This window comes from Leptonotus elevatus, chromosome 5 (assembly GCF_054856555.1).
Source record: "Leptonotus elevatus isolate MCC_2025b chromosome 5, RoL_Lele_1.0, whole genome shotgun sequence".
Classification (NCBI taxonomy): domain Eukaryota; kingdom Metazoa; phylum Chordata; class Actinopteri; order Syngnathiformes; family Syngnathidae; genus Leptonotus; species Leptonotus elevatus.
Window position 1 is genome coordinate 2232227 of NC_141243.1, and position 20274 is coordinate 2252500.

The 20274-nt window shown below is 44.3% G+C and overlaps 3 protein-coding genes across 4 annotated transcripts; all 3 read right to left on the reverse strand.

The window, feature by feature from the left end:
- Positions 1-235: 235 nt before the first annotated feature.
- On the reverse strand, positions 236-4965 carry LOC147173250 (natterin-3-like). 2 transcript variants are annotated; one of them, XM_086075315.1, is made up of 4 exons: positions 4877-4965; positions 3440-3530; positions 1838-2499; positions 236-712 (listed from the first exon to the last, which is right to left on the reverse strand). In XM_086075315.1, the coding sequence occupies exons 2-4, from the start codon at positions 3528-3530 to the stop codon at positions 278-280; spliced, it is 1188 nt and encodes a 395-aa protein (XP_085931441.1). In that variant the 5' UTR covers positions 4877-4965; the 3' UTR covers positions 236-277. The 2 variants fall into 2 exon arrangements, with proteins under 2 accessions (XP_085931441.1, XP_085931440.1); XM_086075314.1 differs by lacking the exon at positions 4877-4965 and having other exon boundaries at positions 3440-3557.
- Positions 4966-7708: 2743 nt separating this feature from the next.
- LOC147173251 (natterin-3-like) lies at positions 7709-11153 on the reverse strand. Its single transcript, XM_086075310.1, has 2 exons — positions 10934-11153; positions 7709-8860 (listed from the first exon to the last, which is right to left on the reverse strand). The coding sequence occupies exons 1-2, from the start codon at positions 11145-11147 to the stop codon at positions 7782-7784; spliced, it is 1293 nt and encodes a 430-aa protein (XP_085931436.1). The 5' UTR covers positions 11148-11153; the 3' UTR covers positions 7709-7781.
- Positions 11154-13230: 2077 nt separating this feature from the next.
- On the reverse strand, positions 13231-16711 carry LOC147173252 (natterin-3-like). The gene is made up of 4 exons (XM_086075316.1): positions 16567-16711; positions 16386-16494; positions 14433-14462; positions 13231-14364 (listed from the first exon to the last, which is right to left on the reverse strand). The coding sequence occupies exons 2-4, from the start codon at positions 16477-16479 to the stop codon at positions 13280-13282; spliced, it is 1209 nt and encodes a 402-aa protein (XP_085931442.1). The 5' UTR covers positions 16480-16494; positions 16567-16711; the 3' UTR covers positions 13231-13279.
- Between the last annotated feature and the right edge of the window lie 3563 nt (positions 16712-20274).

Here is a 20274-nt window from a genome sequence, read left to right on the forward strand (position 1 = left end):
CTAAAGCCAAACTGTGGCGCGGTTTTTACTTTCAGGTGCTAGCTAGCTAGCTAGATCCCATGATGCTCGTTTACCTGCGAGGGAGCTAGCTAGCTGGCTAGCGAGCATCGGGGGCTAAAGCCAAACTGTGGCATGGGTTTTACTTTTTGGACCTGGATTTGCCACCTCTGCCGAGCCCTGAATTCCCTGCTTGAACCCCTACTTTCGAAGTTATGCACAATGAATGAAGCGAGGATTGTTGTCATCAAAGCTTTTATTGACGATGACATGACGGTCGTCAGGGCGACGGGCAGGGCTGCGCGTCTTCCACAGGGAGGCAGCGATCCACCACGGCGCGCACCTCTCCGATCTGGACGCCGTCGTAGGTGCCCGACACGGACGTCCACTGGGTGTCGCCGTTGCGGTACGTGCGGCTGAGGCGGGCCGTGTACGGGACGTCGGCTTTCAGCTTGCGGCCCTCCATTCGCACCCGGCACGTGTGGTTGGGCGGCACCGTCAGCGCCACCGACACCGAGTGGGAGATGGCCTCCACTAGGGTGGTCCCGCGGGAGAACTGCAACGTCTTCTCGCCGCTCAGCTCCAGGCCGCCCGACCCGATCAGCGGGATTTTGGCCGTGATGCTGCCCGCGATGCCCAACATTGTGGAGCGGCCGATGTTCCACGTGGTCTCCTTCTCGCTGCTCTTGGAGATGGTGACCGTCTTGCTCACCGACTGGCAGGGAAATTCACCGGCACTTTACAGGAAGTTGACGTGAAATTTCACGTGGACAACTGTGCACATGCTACTTTCCTAATTAGAACCCAAGGGAATTATGGGAATTGAGGGGAATTGAGGCAAATTTCCAGTACATTTCTGGAAAGTGTTTTTGTACATTTCTGTGAGAAGTTGAGTAAAATAAAAGTTCCAGTATTTTTTGTTAAAATTCCGGAAAGTCTTTTATTTTATTTTATTATTATTATTTTTAAATATGGATTGGGGGAGGGGAGGGGGGGGTATAACTGTGTTCCAAAAGGCAAACTTTCCATGGAAATTTATAGGAATTCACTGGGAAGTGAGAGTAAATTCAACGGAAGAACATTCAAGCAATGAGGTGGAAAACTTCCAGTAAATTTCTAGAAAGTGTTTTTGTAAATTTCTGTGAAAAGTTGAAATGCGGAATTTTGAAACACTGTATTGCAAATTAGAAATGTTCCATCGGAATTCCTGGGAATTGATAGTAATTCATTGGCAATTGAAGGCTATTTAATGGAAAGGTATCAAATTCACATGAAGTGGTGGAAATTTACAGTAAATTTCTGGAAAATTGTTCATAGATTTCCATTGGAAGTTGAGCTTTAAAAACTGTACTAAAGATTGGAACATTCCATCCATGGGAATTCCGAGGAATTTATAGTTATATTCATTGAGAATTGTCGGTTATTTAATGGAAAAGTACCACATTTAAGCAATGGGGTGGAAAATTTACCATCAGTTTACCGTTTTCCAAACTGTTCATGTTTCAAAGGAAATTATTAGAATTTAGGCAAACTGACATAAATAAATGGAAAAGTAACACATTCAAGGAAAAGGGTGGACATTTTCCAGTATTAATTTTTTTATTGTGGGTTAGGGGGGGGCTGTGTTCCAAAACGGGAATTGAGGATAATTCAATGGAAACAGTGAACACTATTCCAAAGCGGGAATTTATGGTAATGAAAGGAAATCATTGTAACCGAACGATATTATATCCAAATTTCCAGTCAATTTCCATAAAGTTTGCAAATTCAATTCAACCTTGAATTTGCTAAAATTGCTGTTTTGTTTTTGTTCACGAAGCACGTGCAAGCCACTGCCTACCTGGCACTCGTTGTTGGTGACGGCGGACATGCGCATGGTCTCGGGCGGGTACTGGAAGACGGCCACCTGGTCCAGGTCGTAGCGGACGTGGGAGATGTGCTGCACGTACGCGTCCCGGTTGACGGTCAGGACCTGGTACTTCTTGTACCAGTACTCGTCGCCCTCCCACGGCAGGAAGAAGGCCTCGAACTGCGGCACCACCTTGCCCAGGCCGTACCTGTTCCTGCCCACAAAGATGCCCGCCCCGAGGCACGTCCGCACCGAGTGCGGCGGCACCGAGCCGTACGAGCCTTCCTTCCACTCCAGGAACTCAAAGTTGTCCCTGTTGGTCAGGACGTGGAACTCGGGGGCGTAGTGCTCGCCGTCCCCGTAGGGGTAGCGGCAATATGGACCCAGGGCGGCGTTGTAGAAGCCCGCCTGGCACTTGTACATGCACACGTAGTCGGTGCGTTCCGTGTAGCCGTTGTAGATCGCCGCCGCGCCGTCGGGCAGCGAGCCGTTCCACCGCCGCCACTCCAGGTTGACGTTATCGCCGAACAGGAAGTCGGACGGCAGCGCCTCCCGCGGGAGCAGGTCGGCGGGAGCGCCCGGCGCGACGGGCGGCGCCGGAGCCGGAGCCCGGTCGGGAACGACGCCCTCTAGCTGCGGGTTGAGGAGGGACGCTGCGGGGCAAGGCAGAGAGGGGTTGCGAAGAGACTCGACGCTTCGGTTTTGCCGTGGGTCGCGTCATTCGTAGATACGGTTAGAAATACACACCAAAAAAAAAGGGAAAGTTCAATCAAATTTCGTTGATTTTAATAATAAAATAATCCCTCACTCATGGTTTAAATTGATTTTTTTGTGTAAATAAATACCCAATTATTTAATAAATAAAGAATATGATTTTTTCTCATTTCTTTATTATTATCTTATTTTTTATAGTTTACATTAAAAATGATTTTTAATATTAAATAACATGAAAACTAGGGGTGCCAGGCAATGACATTTTTAATCGTAATTAATGGGATGACTTCAATAGTTAACTCAGGATTAATCGCAAATTTAATATCTGTTCTAAATGTACAATAAAATGTTTCATACACTTGTTAACATAAAAGTGGAAAACATTTTAAACTAATAGAAATATGTCTGCGTCTTTTAGTCATTGATACAGTAAGTTAAAATTAAAAAGATGTACTGTACTATAAAAAAAACGAGTGTGATATTGACTTGTGTTGAGGTCATTTTTTTTCTGCCACTAGATGGCATCATTGTATTTGTAAGACATTGGTGACAGCTCAGTGCATTCTTCTTTTCATATTAAGAGCGACCTCATCTTTAGCATGAAGTCACTCGTGAAACTTGATCGCAGTCTCCACAAATATATGCATTATTATTATATTATTTATTACTGTTAAATTTTGACGTGGACATGTCTGCGACTGGAATTCACCCAGTACAGGCTTTCCCAGTAAAGGGCGGCCATTAATCGCGCGTTTAAAAAAATGTAGTCACGTTAAAGGAACTTTAAATGAACACCACAAATGAAAACAAATGCTAAATATGACACAAGCGGCACACAAAGCGAGACAGGATGTAAAAAGTGGGCGGGCGCTCGTTCACCTTTCCTGCGCTGGGCGCTTCTCTTGATGACGTCGTGCGCGCCGGCACAGGCCCCGCCCACAAGCACGCACAGCAACAACAGCGCCCTCATCTGGTCGTCAAACAACACAGTCAACATCTTTCAGATGGATTGTCGCTTATGCTAGCAGCAGGACAACTGCGTCATGTTAGCGCTCGTGAGGCAAAAAATGTGCACTAGTGCTGCTCGTACTCCTGACATCAAAGAATTATACTAGTTATTAACATCTTGCTCTTCACTTATAGTACTACTAAACAAATGTAATGTTAACAATTTTTGCTGTTTTTGTCTCACTACTAACAAGTACTGACTGGAGTTACTACTAGTGTGCCCTAGTTTACTAGAGTAGTTGAGTAGAATAGTCGTTGGCTAGAGTTCTGGTTCTTCTCGTGTGCCCTAGGCATTCTATTAGTACTAGATTTCTACAGTGCATCCTAGCCTTCTATTAGTTATATTGTGCTGAACACTTTTATATTTGAACATGCACTAGTAACATGGAGTTGTTCTAATAGTTGTACTACTATGGCATCCAAGTGCGTCCTAATAATTGATGCACTATCACAATCTCTGACCTCAAGACAATTCAGCAACAACACTAGTAAAAAATCTCTTTGTCTCGTTAATGAATTCTTTTTGGTATGCTAAAATTTGAGTAGTACTAGTAGCACACACATGTCAACCAGTGCGCACTTGTGCTACCAGTATGTCAGGTTGCTACTAGTGCACTTTTCATGAAGCCTAGTAGTGTTACAAGTGTTGCACAGCTGTTTACTTGTAAGGTTTACTGAGTATTATTAGTAGGCCAAAAGTGGCACTAGTAGTGGGAATTTTTTTTTCTTCTTTGCAGCGTAGCAAGAGCACATGCCGGTGAGTAATGTTCAGATGCTTCTCTGTATACATTCCTGAAGCGTTTTGTATGTATAGCCTTTCTTTTGAGTGCTAACAGTGCCGCGAGTAGCGCGCTAAATAGTGTTAGCGAGTCAACGGCACTTTTAATTGTGCGTTAGCCTTGAGCTAGCTACGTTCGGGAAAACAAGCTAAACAAAGTGCGTTTAAGTGTGAACTGTGTGTCATTTTCTCCGTTTTGTGCGTTGAGATTTACAGTTAACCTCAACTGGATTGCAATGAACCACCAGAAGGTGGCACTAGTAGTAACCAGACAGTTGCTCTACTAGTGTGCTGAATTGTCTTACTAGTGCGAACAAATTGAGATCAGGAAGGAGCAGGCCATCCATCTGGGTGATAAAACAAGCATGCACAAAATTATGCCGATCGGCGTGAAGAGTTGCGCTAATGCTTAGCTAGTAGCTTTGCTAGCACAGAAACATTTGCGAGAAGCTGATCGATTATATACATTTGATGATGATGATGATGATGATGATGATGATGATGATCGTTCCTGATGAAACAGGACTCACCGTGACTGCGTGCTCCTCCCCGCCGAATCGTCCTCTTCTGTCCGCGCCGGATTTTTATACGCTGCACTTTACGCCGCCATCGTAAAGACACGCCTTCCTTCACAACACACAATGTAAACACAACACAACTTTACACACATGTACACTGTAAACCCCAACGTTCAAAATAATCTAATAGATTAAGTACACAATACTCAAAGTTTTTATGAAAACTACTACTAACTTAACTTTTTTAAGTTGGTGTAACTTTGCATGCTTTGATGAGTAATTTTTATTTTTAAAATGTTGATTAAATTGAACTATACTATAGTTTTTGGGTAACTTAACTCATTCACTGCCATTGACGGCTATGAACGTCAAAAATTAATTTAAACTATTTTTATTAGTTTAACATTTTTTTCCACTTGTGTCAACAAGAGTATGAAAACCTAGATTTTTTATATTTGTACATTCAGAACAGATATAAAATTTGTGATTAATCGTGAGTTAACGAGTGAAGTCATGTGATAAATTACAATAAAAAAAAATGTTATCGCCTGACGAGATGATTATTAAAAATTAGGGGCGTCAGGCGATAATTTTTTTTTACTCGTAATTAATCGCATTACTTCAATAATTAACTCACGATTCATCACAAATGTTATGTACAATTAAAAAAAATCTAGTAATAAGTGGATTTTTTTTTAACTAATAGAAATAGTTTAAATGATTTTTTGACGTTTATAATGAGTGAATGAGTTTAAAAACATAAATTAGCTGATGTTTCATAATTAATTGTACTTATTAATTTGTCATTTTATTTATAGGCCTATAGTTGACATTGTAAATGATAATTGGTGGTTTAAATAAATAAATAATAATTTATGTTAGATTCTTAACACGTCTGCCTCCTAGTACAAAGGTTGCGAGATCGAATCCGGCCCTCTGGCCTTCCTGGCTGGAGGTTGCATGTTCTCGACGTTCCTGCGTGGGTTCCGAAAAGGATGCTAACGGAACACTGAACTTGTCCCTAGATTGTCTGTGTTGTCCTGCGATTGGCTGCATTGCTAACGTTAGCTCGCAGACAAACAAAGTGAATGGAGAATGTAACACAAATGGGTCGCTTTATTAGGTACCCCCCTTTCCAGTCAAAAAATATATAAAATTGTGCTTTTACAAAGCGCTAATTGCTCATATCATGTTTTTGCGTATTGGTAGAGTGGGTAGGAAATGTTCTCGCTGCTTTGGGATGGTCAATTTATCACACACACACACACACACACACACACACACAAGATAAGATGGAGGATCATTGACATGAAAAGACAACAAGATAGTGGATAAAAGTCATCAGGACAAAGTGCAGCCGGTCCGTCGTCGGATGCGTCTGCTCATCATTTCTTCGTCCAACTTCACTCTCTTGGCTTTCACGTGATTGAACTTTTTTTCTTCTTTTTTTTTCATCTACGGCAACTTGATGGCAGTCGTACGTGTTTGGCTCCCTCGTGTGGACAAAAAGGTGCACTGCAACTTTGATGTTGACAGAAAGCCTGAGGTGAAGTTGATTGAAGCGTGATTGACGTTTATGTACAGAAACGCCAATCAGGTTGATCGACGACACAAGATGGTCTTTGCTGTTTACAGAAAAAGTTATCCACTTTTTCTGTAAACTCAACTATTTGTATTTATTTATTTATTTGTATTTATTTTTTATTTTAACTCGTTTTGATGGTAAACATGTTACCATCAAAACCAGTCTTGTCCTCAATAAAACTAACACATAACACGGGGGGGGGGGGGGGGGGAAACGATTTTGGAAAGAGGTAAATATAACACAAAAATCATCAAAAATATACCTAATTAGTTTAGACAGCAAAGTAATTATCAAATACAGTACAGGGTAAACTTAACTTATACTATCTATTACGTAACAATGAAAAGTATTACCGATAAAAAGTGAACCTACAGAGAAAATGTAGTACAATATAGCCAACTGTCACCGGTCTGCACCGCAATCTGCGCATGCGTCAGGAGGTGGGTGTAGCGTGACGTCATCGACCAGCGGAGGTCTTCCGCCGATTTGCATTTCCTAAAAAACAGCCAATCACAGTGATCACTATTTCGTACACTGCTGGCTCAAATTAAAACCATGATTCTTACTTATTCACAATTGTAAACGCTGCTTTTTACTTCGATTTGCTCCTGCTTGTATTTTAAATATGTTTGACATTTTATTTTATGAAACCATGACAGTAGTGGGTCTCACAAACAATGAAGTCTCAGCCATGTTTGTTACTTGACAGTCATGCTGCCCGTTTTTTGCCTTGTTGTTCCCCCCATGTTTTGTTTTTCCTTGCAATTTAGATCTCGCTTTTTGTTTTGTTAGAAATTAAAATCCCTTTTTGCACTTCACCTTGTGATTTTTTTTTTTTTGTCATTCATAACATGTTACATCCATCAGTAATTTTGAGTAGTAGTATACTAAGAAATTGGGAGTATATTTGACCCACTTATGATTAGTGTGTTTGTGGAATGTAATGAGAAATGTTAGGCAAACTCTACCTAACATATTCAAGTATTTCATCATCACTGAATTCATGTGATATGTAACCACACTGTATAGTTGACATTTAGTTTATCCAATTAAAGTGGCTGCAAATTGTTAGCCTACATTTATTGGATACATTCTATAGGTTGGTTTTTTTTTCAGTGCAGGAAGACACATTTGTTTTCATCAAGACTAACCAGAAACACGTGTTCAGTTTGTTTACGAAAAATGAGTTTTATTGAAGATGAATTGTTTGATGAGTACACAAACATGAACATTAGTTTGAATGAAGACACGGGAGACTCTTTGATTTTTGTACAGATGTGTACATTGTTTTTATTGTGTGCTTCTAACAAGAACCTTCAACACGCGCGTGCTTCAGCAAGGCTTGGCGTCCGGCAGCGGCCGGCATCGATCCACCAAGCCGTCGACCTGCGATATCTGCACGCTGCTGTAGGTGCCGGCGACGGCGGTCCACTTGGTCTCGCCGTTGGTGTACGTGCGTTTGAGGCGCGCCGTGTACGGGATGTCCGCCCCGAACTTCCTGCCCACCATGTGGATTCTGCACACGCTGTTGGGTGGGACCGCCGTGGTCAGCGTGAGCCTGTGCTCGGTGGTCTCGGTGTAGGTGGTCCCCTTGATGACGGCGAAGTTGGTCTCGACGCTGAAGCGAACGGCGCCCTCGGCAATGTAGGGGATCCCGGTGGTGAAGGTGGTGCTGGCTGCCAGGGAGAGGCTGAAGGTGTGCTGCCACCTGTGCTCCATCTTGCTGCTCTTGGAGATGGTGTCCGTGACCTTAGCCGCCAGGCAGTCCAGGTTCTTGACGCTGTCGTTCTTCATCATCTCCGGGGGATGCTCCACGATGTTGATGCCCTCGGTGCTGTAGTGCACGTCCAGCAGGTGGTCCTCCTGAATGTCCTCGTTGATGGCTAAGAACATGTAGTCTTTGGGGTACTTGTACTCGTACCTCCCCCAAGGCAAGTAAAAGACTCGATGGCTAACGTGCACCTTGCCCAGACCGTACGCGTTCTTGCCAACGTACTTGTCGCTGTCCTTGCAGTTCCTGACCGCGTTCCACGCCACTGTACCGTAGCTGCCTTCCTTCCAGCTCAGGATCTCAAATTTGTCTTTGTTGACCAGTATTGAAAAGTCTTCTGCCCGGATAGCTCGGCCGCTGTAGGAATAGACGCAGACGTCGCCGACGTCGGGGCTGTAGTAACCTGAGTCGCACGCGTGCTTGCAGATGTACTGGTAGCCTTTCGTGTAGCCGTTGTAAATGGACACGGCTCCGTCGGGGAGGCTGCCCTCCCAGTGCTGCCACACCAGGTTGGTTCCCGCAAAATCGAAATCTTCGGATGTCACGTCCTTCATCGTTTCGTTTGGAAAAGCCAGACCAGGTGCCCCGGCACATGTCAGTGAAGGAACGATGTCCATCAAAGTCGGGTCCAACGCCGGTACTGTGAAGGAAGCAGGAGGAAAAACACGGTTAGGGAAGAGCTCAGGCGACCACGAATGGCAACGCTTGAATCAACGTCCAACAAAACACGAATGCAAACTGCAGGTATGGAAACCATAAACACAAAGACAAATAAAGTTCTGTTCTATTCTATTCAGAATTGATTTTAAATGTCCCCAAATAGATTTTATTTAAATTATTTTATACTGCCTTGCCCATCACGGTGGCTGACTGGTTAGCACGTCCGCCTCCCAGTGCAAAGGTTGTGAGATCAAGTCCGGCCTTCAGCCTTCCTGGGTGGAGTTTGCATGTTCTCCCCGTGCCTGTGTGGGTTTTCTCCGGGTACTCCGGTTTCCTCCCACATTCCAAAAACATGCATCACAGGTGAATTGGACACTCCAAATTGTCCATAGGTGTGATTGTGAGTATGGTTGTTCGTCTCTGTGTGCCCTGCGATTGGCTGGCAACCAGTTCAGGGTGTACCCCCGCCTACTGCCCGAAGCCAGCTGGGATAGGCTCCAGCAACCCCCGCAACCCTTGTGAGGACAAGCGGTACAGAAAATGGATGGATGGATGGATGCCTTGCCCATGTTTGTGTTCTTTTTTTATGAGCACTGTTCATGCTGTACACGATTTGGCCACATAGGGGCAGTGTGGTTCCGCACGTTCTGATACACTGTTAAATTGTAGCCACATTAGAGAATAGAAGGAAACAGTCACGATCAAGTTATGCCCCAAAAAGTTGTTTTTTTTTGCATCGTAGGAAGAGGATACGCCGGTGAGTAACGTTAAGATGCTTCTCTGTAGACATTCCTGAAGCGTTTTGTATGTATAGCCGTTCTTTTGACTGATAAAAGTGCCGCGAATAGCACGCTAATGAGCGTTAGCGAGTCAACGGCACTTTTTATTGTGCGTTAGCCTTGAGCTAGCTACATTCAGGAAACAAGCTACGCAAAGTGTGTTTGCATTGAAGTGTGAGGTTTGTACTGTGAATTGTGTGTTTAGATTTACAGTTGACCTCAACTGGATTGTAATAAACAGCGTGATACTGGAAACAATAGAATTAGTTTGAGTTCATGTTGCTCGGGGGACTGATTAGAGTGAGGGAACCACACTACAGGAAGTGAGGTAGACCGAGCAAATAAATACAAGTAAGCAAGTCATTGCTATAATTGGATTGCGCCGTAAATCAAGGGTCTGCTTTTGGAGACGTACTGTGTACAAACAGAATTAGTTTTTCCCGTCACAGAGTTGTGAATTTTCCTTTTTTTTGACACAAAACAAAAAATACAAATGTAAAGATTATCGTGCCATTTTCAAAATAAATCTAATTCCATTCCACCCCAACATGCAAGTACGCCAAAGTGGCCGTGGCTGCGAGGGCCCCCTCATAGCTGCTCGCAGCTCTAGTTAGGGCCCGATCTTACCCAATTCAGGGCAAATTTATGTTTAGAGACTCACCCAAAATGGCCGCAGCTGCCAGTCTCAGCTCACATCAGCTCAGTAGCCGTTGTGTAAGCTTGTTTTTGTAGGATTTTTTTATGTATTATTTTGATTATAATTCTTATTCATATTCTTGTTCTCCGTAAAGATGAAGCTTTTTGAGGAATTAAACATGAATGAAAACTCACCAAACTTTGCACCCAAGTCAGGCCTGGCGAAAAAGTTGATATTTGAATGTCGCCAAACACAAGTGCAAAAAAAACAAACGATTTTTAGCACCTCCTACAGAGGATTAACCGAGCTGTGTCCCTTTACGTTTGACCTACCGCTACAAAAATTGGGTGGTACGTGTAGCACCTCGAGATGAACAAAAAAAAAAACCTCTGGTAGCCATACCTAAAATGAACAGGAAGTATTTGAATGTCCAATTAAAAAAAAGTCTCCGTAGTGCCACCTATACATTTTTAACGAAGCACCAGACATGACTTACCCGAGACTATCTCTAAATTTAACTCCAACCCTACCGCTAGCACTAAACCTACCCCCGACCTTAACCCAAATCCTTTCCCCCAGGCCACTACAAATATAACAAGCAAAGACAAACAATCATAGGACTTATGTCGTCACTTACGGTCCTCTGTGCAGCTCGGATCTTGGGCCGAGGCCAGAGTCGGCAAGGCCAGCAGCAGGAGTACCACCGACGGATTCATCAGGCACCGGAGACGACGCGCACAAGACCAGAACCGGATCTCCAAGCTCAGTCTGAGTCGGTCCGCTCTGAAGTGGTGGACAGCGAATGGAAATTTGCACTCTGATCCTTTCGCTGCGCGTTTAACTTTGGCCATCCTCCATAGAAAACATTGGCCAGCGCAAACAAAGCAGCAAGTTACTGTAAATTGCGGATGGGGTTAAGGGTTAGCTTGGCCAAAGGTGACAGTGGGTGAGCAAACATCAGTCCCAGGTATCAGGAATTGAATCAGGACATGCCCTTGGCCACGCGGCAAAACCGTTTGGAAATCCCAAACGATGCAGTAAATGCGGGCGGGCCTGCGTGTGTCGCAGTTGCTTGCGAGGAAAGAATCAAGCATGCGCTTGCGGAAAGACTTCAAAGTCATACGCTAATGCCGATTTGATGGGTTTTCATCAGTGTTTATAAAAGGTTCTTGCCACGAGGGAATTTTTCAAACGTCCTTTGCGAATTCAGTTGCATTTGCAAAACAGTTATAAGCATTTGTCAACGGTCACAAATTTCACTGAACAGGCTCATCAAACGTGAAAAAACAATGACCAACAGAGGGAGACAGAACGGGAAAAGCCTGGCGCTAGTTGCTAAAAAAAAGCATACCGAGAGCTTAGATAAGAAGGAAGACGCGAGGGAGGGTGAGGGCCAAAAGAGAGCATATTAAACACCTGGGGGGGGGGGGTGTTAGAGTAGACAATATTAAGTATTGTACTCTTTGCGTGTTCAATTAACTGAATGGTGAGATCCTGGTGAAGAAGTCCCTTTGCAAAGGTAAATAATTATCAGAAGCTTCTGAGGACAAAAGGCTGATGACACTGAAGCCGTGTTCTATCAGGTTTTCTGTCTCGTCCAACGTGGGGCATCAATACTTATACAAAAGTGGGAGAATACGCAAAGTCTCCTCCCATCAGCCCACAGTACATTTGTTTACAACTCAGTAAAAACAAGAAAATCCCCCTTCTCCTCCCATCAGCAAGTTCAGCAAGTTCCCATAGCTATAAATCAGATTAGAGAAAAACAATCGGACGAGACAGGCACCAGACACACACTCCCTTATTTTCTCAGGAGTGTGAGACAGATAAGAATGCAATTCTATTCATTGAGCCATACTGAGTTAACTAAATCCAAAACGGCTAAAATATAAATTGAAACTGAAAAACAATGTTAATAACTTAACAGGGGGCTTGTACACGTAGGAGACGATGAGCATGGGGTGGGGCGGGGGGGCGCATGTGAGGGATACCCGGCAGAACGAGCAGCTCAGTGCTCTGCAGCGCAGGTTACGTCACGGGGGGAAGGACTGTGGGATCGAGCAGAGGCGGTCAAAGGAGGCGGTCAAAGTAGGCGGCATGTGGATGTTTGCGCGTATCAATTTCCCAGCTGATAAGCATAACGTCTTGTTGTCGTGGAGACAGCCTTCAGTCCGTGAAGGACGAGAAAGTCCAGAGAAAGGTTGTTTTATGATGGATGGATGATGGATGGATGACCCGTGCGCCATGAGGGATTATCAGGTGTGCCATGGGAAGCTATCCAGTGTCACTTTTCTTTTCCATTTTAAAAACTGTTTTTGTTCATTTATCTACGCCAACCACGGTATAGTCAGAGGCAAAATAATCAAAAGCTCTTCCACTAGATGACAGAAGGCACATAATGAACCTGCCTAACTACTTTTTGTCACCCGATTTTTTTTTCCGATGTGAGATGTGAACTTAGGATCAATAACGTTTCGGAAACACTAGATTAAGAAGTGGCTGGGGAGAAGGGAAGTCTGGGGCTTCCCTGCTAAAGCTGCTGCCCCCGCGACCCGACCCCGGATAAGCGGAATTGAAGACGGAACGGAACGGAAACACTCGATTATTGGATGGCTGAATGAAAGAATGGATGGACACATGACGATAGGTGAGGAAATAACTCGAGTCGAAGGTCCTCGAGAGCCACTTTCCAGCCTGTTTTCCGTGTTTCTGTCCACTAGCACACCTGATTCATGATCAGGATCGTCATCAGGCTTCTGCAAAGCTTTCAGATGAGCTGATCGTTAGATTCAGCTGTGCTGAAGGAGGGAGACATGGAGAACAGGCTGGATAGTGGCTCTGGCGGACCAAACTTGGCCACCCCTGAACTAGATGATGGATAAGTGGATGAAAGAAGGGGCTTAATGTGTCTGACTTAAATAAAAGCGGAAGCGGTTTTGCATGCGTGTTATTTTTATTTCATTTCCACACATGACGGATCACCTTAACAAGGCTCAACATCAGGCAACGGTTCACAACGTTCCATTTCGACTTGGACCTCCGAGATCTGGACACCCTTGAAGTTCCCGGTGACCGTGGTCCACTTGGTCTCGCCGCTGGTGTAAACGCGCTGGAGGCGCGCCGTGTACGGGATGTCCATTCCGTACTTCTTGCCCTGCATCGTGACGGTGCACGAGTGGCCGGGGGGTATCGTGGTGTCCAGTTGGAGCGAGTAGGCGGTTGTCTCGGTGTAGGCGCTGTCCTTGGTCAACTTGTAGGTGAACGAGCCCTTGAAGTCAATGTTCCCTTTGAATATGAAGGGGATTCCCGTCTCGATGGTGATGCCGGCTCCCGCCGTGACGGCGAAGTTGATCTCCCACTTTTTGGTGGTGGCGACGGTCTTGGACAGGGTGACGTGTTGCTTGATGTCCTGGCACTGCCTGTTCGAGATGGTGCCCTTGTTCAAGATCTCAGGGGGATACTCGATGGGGGTGACGCCCGCTGTATCATACTTGACGTCCATCAGGTGCTCTCTCCGGACGTCTTTCATTGTCTCCAGGACCAGATAATTGCTGTACTTGTAATAGCTTCCGCCCCAGGGAAGGACGAACACCCCGTCGCTAACCTTCACCTCCCCCAGTCCGTACTCGTTCTTCCCGACGTAGATGTCTTCGTTGGCGCAGGTCTTGATGGAATTGGGCGTCACCGAACCACCGCAGCCCTGTTTCCACGCCAGAACCTCAAAGTCGTCTCCGTTGACCAGCACCTCAAACTGCGTGCCGCTGTACCCCGCCCAGTTTTCGGTGAAGGCGCAGGCGGCGTTGCTGAGCGTGGAGTCGTAGTATCCCGCGTGGCAGCCCACTTTGCAGATGAAATCGACACGGCTGTAATACGAGTTGTAGATGGATACGGCGCCGTCTGGGACGGAGTTGGTGTACCAAACCCATTTCAGATTGGTTTCACCAAAGTCGACCGATGGGGCATCCAGTGCGCTTCTCAAGAAGTATGATGGCGGCCTCAGAGCCGGTTTGAAGGGGGGTTGTTCCGGACGCCTGTGCTCCAGCGCGCAGCGGACAACGGGAGACGGTTCTATAGGACGAGACGAGGAACCAATCAGTCTTTGTTTTTCTTTTGAAAGACAAAAAGGTTTTGTTTACCTTGACTCATTTTCTTTCTCAGAAGATATCCTATAAATTAGAAGACAAGATTAATTTTTTTTTAACCAAGAAACCAATCAGATCGCGGAGGAGTCTTTACAGACTCGTTCCCCGGGATTTTGACGGGTTTGACAGTGATAAAAGTCAGAAGCAAGTCTCAAGTCTTAATCTGTAAAGTTTCAGCATTTATTCAATATCCTACTCGTTGTTTTACAAGTGTGTCCTTGTCACTCTCCTTGTGTCGTTTTTAATTAGTGTGTCATAAGTCATTCTACTAGCGTGCCCAACTATTGCTTCATAGTTGTTCTTCGAGTGGATTCTAGTTATTCTACTAGTGCGCCCTCACTGTTTTAGTAGTGTTTTCGAGTCTTTCACTAAAACGCGTCCCAGTTATTCTAGCATTGCATCCTAGTGGTTCTACTAATGAGTCCTCGTTATTCGACAAGTATGGCGCAGTCGTTACTGTAGTGCATCCTAGTCATTTTACTAGTCCTGTACAAGTGCTTCGTCCTCGACATTCTTCTCGTGCGTTCCTGTCATTAGCTCAACAAGCTAATGTTGCTAGGTCACAAGTGTCATGTTTTGGGTTTTGGTTAGTTTTGTTGTCTTTTATGACCCGTGTTGTGTTACGTCTCCCTTTTTGTCTCGTCAAGTCTTTTTTATTTTTTCTTTTTTTTTTTTTTCTTTTCTTAAGAGCTCAGTATTGTTCATTCGGAAATGTCATCATCATTGCTCTTTTATTTCTTTTTTTATTTTTTATATATTTTTTTTATTTTTATTTTTTTTTTTATTTTTTTTTTGTGTGTGTGTGTCTCGTCAAGTCTTATCGCGTCCACCTGCGCTTGTCATCCCGCGCCGTCGTGTTAGCCAATCAGTTGTCTCAGCCAGGTGTGTCTCGTTGTCTCATGAGTGGGTGCGTATTTAGGTTCCTGTTTTCATTCGGCCGTGGGCCGTTTCTCAATATCAAGAACACAAAAGTACGTTCTTGTGAGTCGGGCCCGGGTCAGCCCCGGTCTCAAGAACATGCTTCCCACGCACGCATATCTCGCTGGCGTATTTCCATAATTCGTTGCCGTTTTATCATGTGACTTGCTTTCAATGAATTTATTCTTCTATTTCAATGTTTCCAAATGTGTCTTGTTAAAAACCCGACTTACGTCCTTGTGATTTCGGGAGACGTCATCAGTGCTTTTCCCAATCGAAAGTATGCATAAGCCAAGACCACGCGGATTTTTCTGCATGTCGTTCTTTTTTTTGCGAGCTTAAACCAAGGATGCATCAGTTGATACTTGGAGAAGCTTGGCTGGGAAAATATCCCAAGATGCATTTTGTAGTCAAGGAACGAATGGCAGCGGAGGAGCATCGCGTTTGTTCTTCTTTCATTTCCGGCAGACGAGGCACTCCCCACAAGTATTCCCCCCCTTTTATGAGCGTAAATAAATATAAATATTTAATGCGTAAAGTACAACTTTATTAAATCCAGTCCTTTTTTTTTTCTTTTTTTTTTACACAATTTAGTATAACAACAGCAATTTACAAAATTATATATAAATATAGACGTACCACAGTTTCAGGAGAATGAGAACAAAACCTGCAACTCACATCGGTGTCTTTCTAGAACCCCCCCCCCCCCCCACCAATATAATCCTAAATTGGATAAATCCCATGTATAATTTCAAATGCTACTTATTAATACATTACTTGTATTTATACAACATCGAGTCACGGATTTTTGCGTACTTGCAATTGGAGCAGTACTCGGGGCGCGACTAATGACGCTTCAAGACATCACAAAGGACGTCAGGACGGACAAGAATGCATATCGCGAAACGGCCATTGTCGTTCCTTCGCGTCTCGTCGTTCTCATGTCCGCACTTGTCCATTTGTTCCCAGGAGACCCCCCCAGTTTGAGAACGACCGGCCCCCCCGATTGGGGGAGTCACGTGACGGCACCTGAGCTTGGCTGTAGATCGCCGATGTCAGGCCTGCTGGCGCAGGTCAGCTGCGCCGCAGCCAACAGCAGAAGACGAACCCGCACCTCGATCATCTTGTTTTGCTCCGTCTGGACGAGAGGGGCGTCAAACAACATGGAGGACGACGAGAAGGACAGCAAATGACGAGGGGACGCACTCACCTCCAGTTCTCGTGTGTCTGCTTTTGGCAATGGGCACAAGACCAGTACTCTGAGCTCAGTCTGTACTTTGACTCGCAGCCGTCCTCCGAATAAAACATTGACCAGTGCAAACAAATCCTCAAGCGGGACAATTCCAAAACCTTTTTTTCTCTCCACGATGGATAAACATGACAAGAAAATGGGAATCTAAGTCAACGGTCTACCTTTCAGGTTTTGTCCCGTCAGCAACAAGATGTCCCAAATGAGACGTACATAAGGAATTTGGTCAATTTCATATTTTTTTCAAAAATCTATACTGTTGGACAGTCCACGCTTGTGGGTGGTATTTTTACAAAATAATTGTCCAATCTAAAGTGTTTGATGATGCAATGTTAAGGGTTCAACAAAAACTTAATGGGGTCTCCTGAAAACCGACCATTTTGCCGCTTTCGACGCCAGCGATATGACATGTCCCATATGACACGTCTCTAACAAGGCACCCCAATGGGTCTGGCATGAGACGTCCCATATATGACTTCCTTGCAAGGCTGCCCTATTAAGACGTTCTCAATGAGATGTCCCAAATAAGACTTAATAAAATAAGAGACATCTTTAAAGAGATGTCCGTCATGTATGAGACCTCCCTAATGAGACTTTCTAACGAGATGTCCGGTATGTGACGTCCCAAATAAGAAACGTCCCATATAAGAGGGTCCTAAACAACGATGTCCCAGACAAGATGTCACATAAAATGGCATACACTATGATGTCCCTAATAAAATGTCCCATATGATGTCCTAAATAGGACTTCCTATCCAGTCTACCATAGCAGACATCCTTTAACTCATTCACTTCCAGCCATTTTCACGGAAGTAACCCCCTTCGCTCCCGGCCGTTTTACTGGATTTTGACAGATTTTGCAAGGGCCACAGAATATTGTGTTCTATTGCCATAAAAACATGGAAGGCCTAAAGAAAGATTAGAGTCTCTTCTTTCATCAGGGAAAAAAAGTATATTTGTATCTATTTCCATTTTGCAGCAATTAGCATGAGAATATAGCTAAGTTTTATAATTATTCACAAACCTACTGAAAACACTGGCAAAAAGAGCTTGTTGCAACATGGCCTTGGTTGATCTCTTATACTCTGCTGCTACCTGCTGGCCGTTTTTTGTAATTACTACCATTGCTTTAAGCGACCTCTTCAGGTCAGAAGCTGCATCAAAGCCTACTGTATGCTCTAGCATTAAAAAAAAAACATTTTAAAAAACACGTATAAATATGTTTTTGGGAGTGAAGAACAAAGTATTAAAACGTATTTATACGTTTTTGGGGTTTGAATGAATGAAGAGATGCCCGTCATGAGATCTTCTGCATGAATTGTCCCAAATAAGACGTTTCGTATGAAATGTCATTTGCAGGTCGTCCTCAACTTGCAAACACAATAGCTTCCGAGAGGCTGTTTGTAAGTCGAATTACCCGTAAGTGGAGACATATTCAATATAAATTAAAGATGATTAAATTAAACAAATTAAAATAATAATGGTACATTTTATTTAGTATAGCGTTTTTTTCAAAAGACTCACATTTTACAAGACAAACTGAAATTTGAGTCAAAAGAAAAAAAAATCAAGACTTTAAAAATTGACACTAAAAGATACATCGAAACAATACATAATGTAAAGAAGATACAAGACAAAGGACAATAATCACATATTAAAAGCAGTTCTAAAAAGTGGGGTTTTGACGTGTGATTTGAAAGAGGGTATGTCAGTACAGTCGCGGATGTGTTTTTGGAAGACGGCTCCGGAGGGCGGGACACGCTACGGAGAAGACTCCGCCACCCCTGCTCCGGCACTTGGTACAAGACATCCCATCCGAACTCCCTACGCGCTGTGTCAAACGGCGTGAGGATCACGCGGATATCGTCTGGCATTCCAAGACGGGCAGTGAATCATCCTCTTGATATTCCAAACATTCCCTTGCAGGCGAGCGGAGCGCAGGAAGACGAATTTGGCGGCCGCCGTATGAAAAATGCACGAGTGCGTTTGGTTGCACACGCTGATCTTCACGTCACCTGTCATCGCACGGCAGCGCGTCCCGCTCATTCCCGCTCGCCGAAGTAGCACGGCCTGGCGCTAGCGCCGCTAAGGTTTGGGAAAACTCGGAATGACTACTTCTCACTTCATATTCCATAACAACATGTCCCATATGAGAAGTCTCTAACCCGATATCCATGCAAAAAGGCGCTAGTGTACGACGGCGTATTTGGGCCACGTATAGATATATATTTTTTTTAGAGGGCGGGGCAATATTCCGAGAAAGAAACTCGCAATTTCAGACTCTATAAAGTTGCAAATTAGCGAAAAAAAACCGAGTAAATTATAAAGTGGCATTTGCACTTTGAAGCGTTAAGTACTGCCAGCGACCCTGATGAATTATTATTTCCACATTCATACACTTTTTTTGTACAAGTAGCTAAATTGATGTGTGGAATCTGCTGCTCTCCGCCATTCACTTGCATTGACCTAAAGTATGCTAGCTTCTGATTGGTTAGTGTTTAGTCAGCTGATACGGGATCAGGAAGTGTTGTCGCTCCGGCTGCCGTGCATGACGAGTGAAGTTTAAATTAAATCCTGCCTTTTCATTTTATAAACAGTGTCCCATCAACCACCAACACATCCTCACGTGATTAGACTATCGCTACGCTACGTGTATTTCCCATACGTTTCAGAGGTTTTTTTCTCGCAAATTTGCCACTTTATAAAAAAATTTGTGACAAATTTGCACGTTTTTTCCTTGGAATATTGTCCCCAACCCTCTAAATATATATATATATATATATATACATATATTTATACATGGCCCTAGTACGCCATCATACTAATGAGATTTCCAACATATTTCTCTTATGTCATGTCCTTAGTAAAATGACACAATCCAAATGTCCTATATGAAACGTCCCTGACAAGATAATATACTCATATTTCATATTAGTTACAATTTTCGCGGACGCTCGAGTGTCTCTTTCGTCCTTGCATGCCTTTGGCCTGGTTAGCGGCGGCGTTGGGGGGGGGGGGGGGGGGGACACCTCCTCCTTGTCTGACCCACCTGCCAGATTCCCGTCGCTGGGGTTAAAAATGTTTGACCCGCAAACAGCAACATGCTCGTGTCCCCAAATGCTAACAGCTGGTGATGAATATTCACGAGGCACAATTAGCATGCAATGTCCCATATGAGATGGTCAGTATGAGATGTCCTGACATCCTGAAAGAAGATGACCCTAACGAAACCGTAGCCAAACACCCCGTTTGTTTGATGAGATGTCCTTATTGAGACACACATTAGAAGATGTCCCACATGAGACATCTATGAAGAGTTGTCCCGAACACGTCTCCTGTGAGACGTCGCATACCAGGTGTTGCTAAAGACACATCGTCTCCAAGTGTCCCGTACAAAACTTCCAATGTCCCATATGAGATATGAGACATAAGAAGGACGATGTCTGAAAAAGACGTCCTGTATGAGACGCTCCTAAAAAGATGCCCCTTAATAGATGTCACATAAAAGGCACGCGTATGGGAATGTCCCCGATAAGATGTCGAGACCAATACGCTAACAGCCGCCACTGAATATTCACGAGGCGCAATTAGCATGACTGACAACAAAAGGCAGCGCTAAAGTTTTTTTACATGATGACTCGCCAGCCGCTTGGACGTCAGCGTTCCTCG

Coding starts and splice junctions, on each gene's coding strand:
- LOC147173250 (XM_086075314.1), bottom strand. CDS start 3,557: ATGTTGACTGTGTTGTTTGACGACCAGATGAGGGCGCTGTTGTTGCTG. Junction 2,500..3,439: donor AAGCGCCCAGCGCAGGAAAG/GTGAACGAGCGC, acceptor CTTGCCCCGCAG/CGTCCCTCCTCAACCCGCAG. Junction 713..1,837: donor TCACCAACAACGAGTGCCAG/GTAGGCAGTGGC, acceptor TTTCCCTGCCAG/TCGGTGAGCAAGACGGTCAC.
- LOC147173251 (XM_086075310.1), bottom strand. CDS start 11,147: ATGGCCAAAGTTAAACGCGCAGCGAAAGGATCAGAGTGCAAATTTCCA. Junction 8,861..10,933: donor TCCGAGCTGCACAGAGGACC/GTAAGTGACGAC, acceptor CTTCCTTCACAG/TACCGGCGTTGGACCCGACT.
- LOC147173252 (XM_086075316.1), bottom strand. CDS start 16,479: ATGATCGAGGTGCGGGTTCGTCTTCTGCTGTTGGCTGCGGCGCAGCTG. Junction 14,463..16,385: donor CGATCTACAGCCAAGCTCAG/GTGCCGTCACGT, acceptor TCTAATTTATAG/GATATCTTCTGAGAAAGAAA. Junction 14,365..14,432: donor GAGAAAGAAAATGAGTCAAG/GTAAACAAAACC, acceptor CTCGTCCTATAG/AACCGTCTCCCGTTGTCCGC.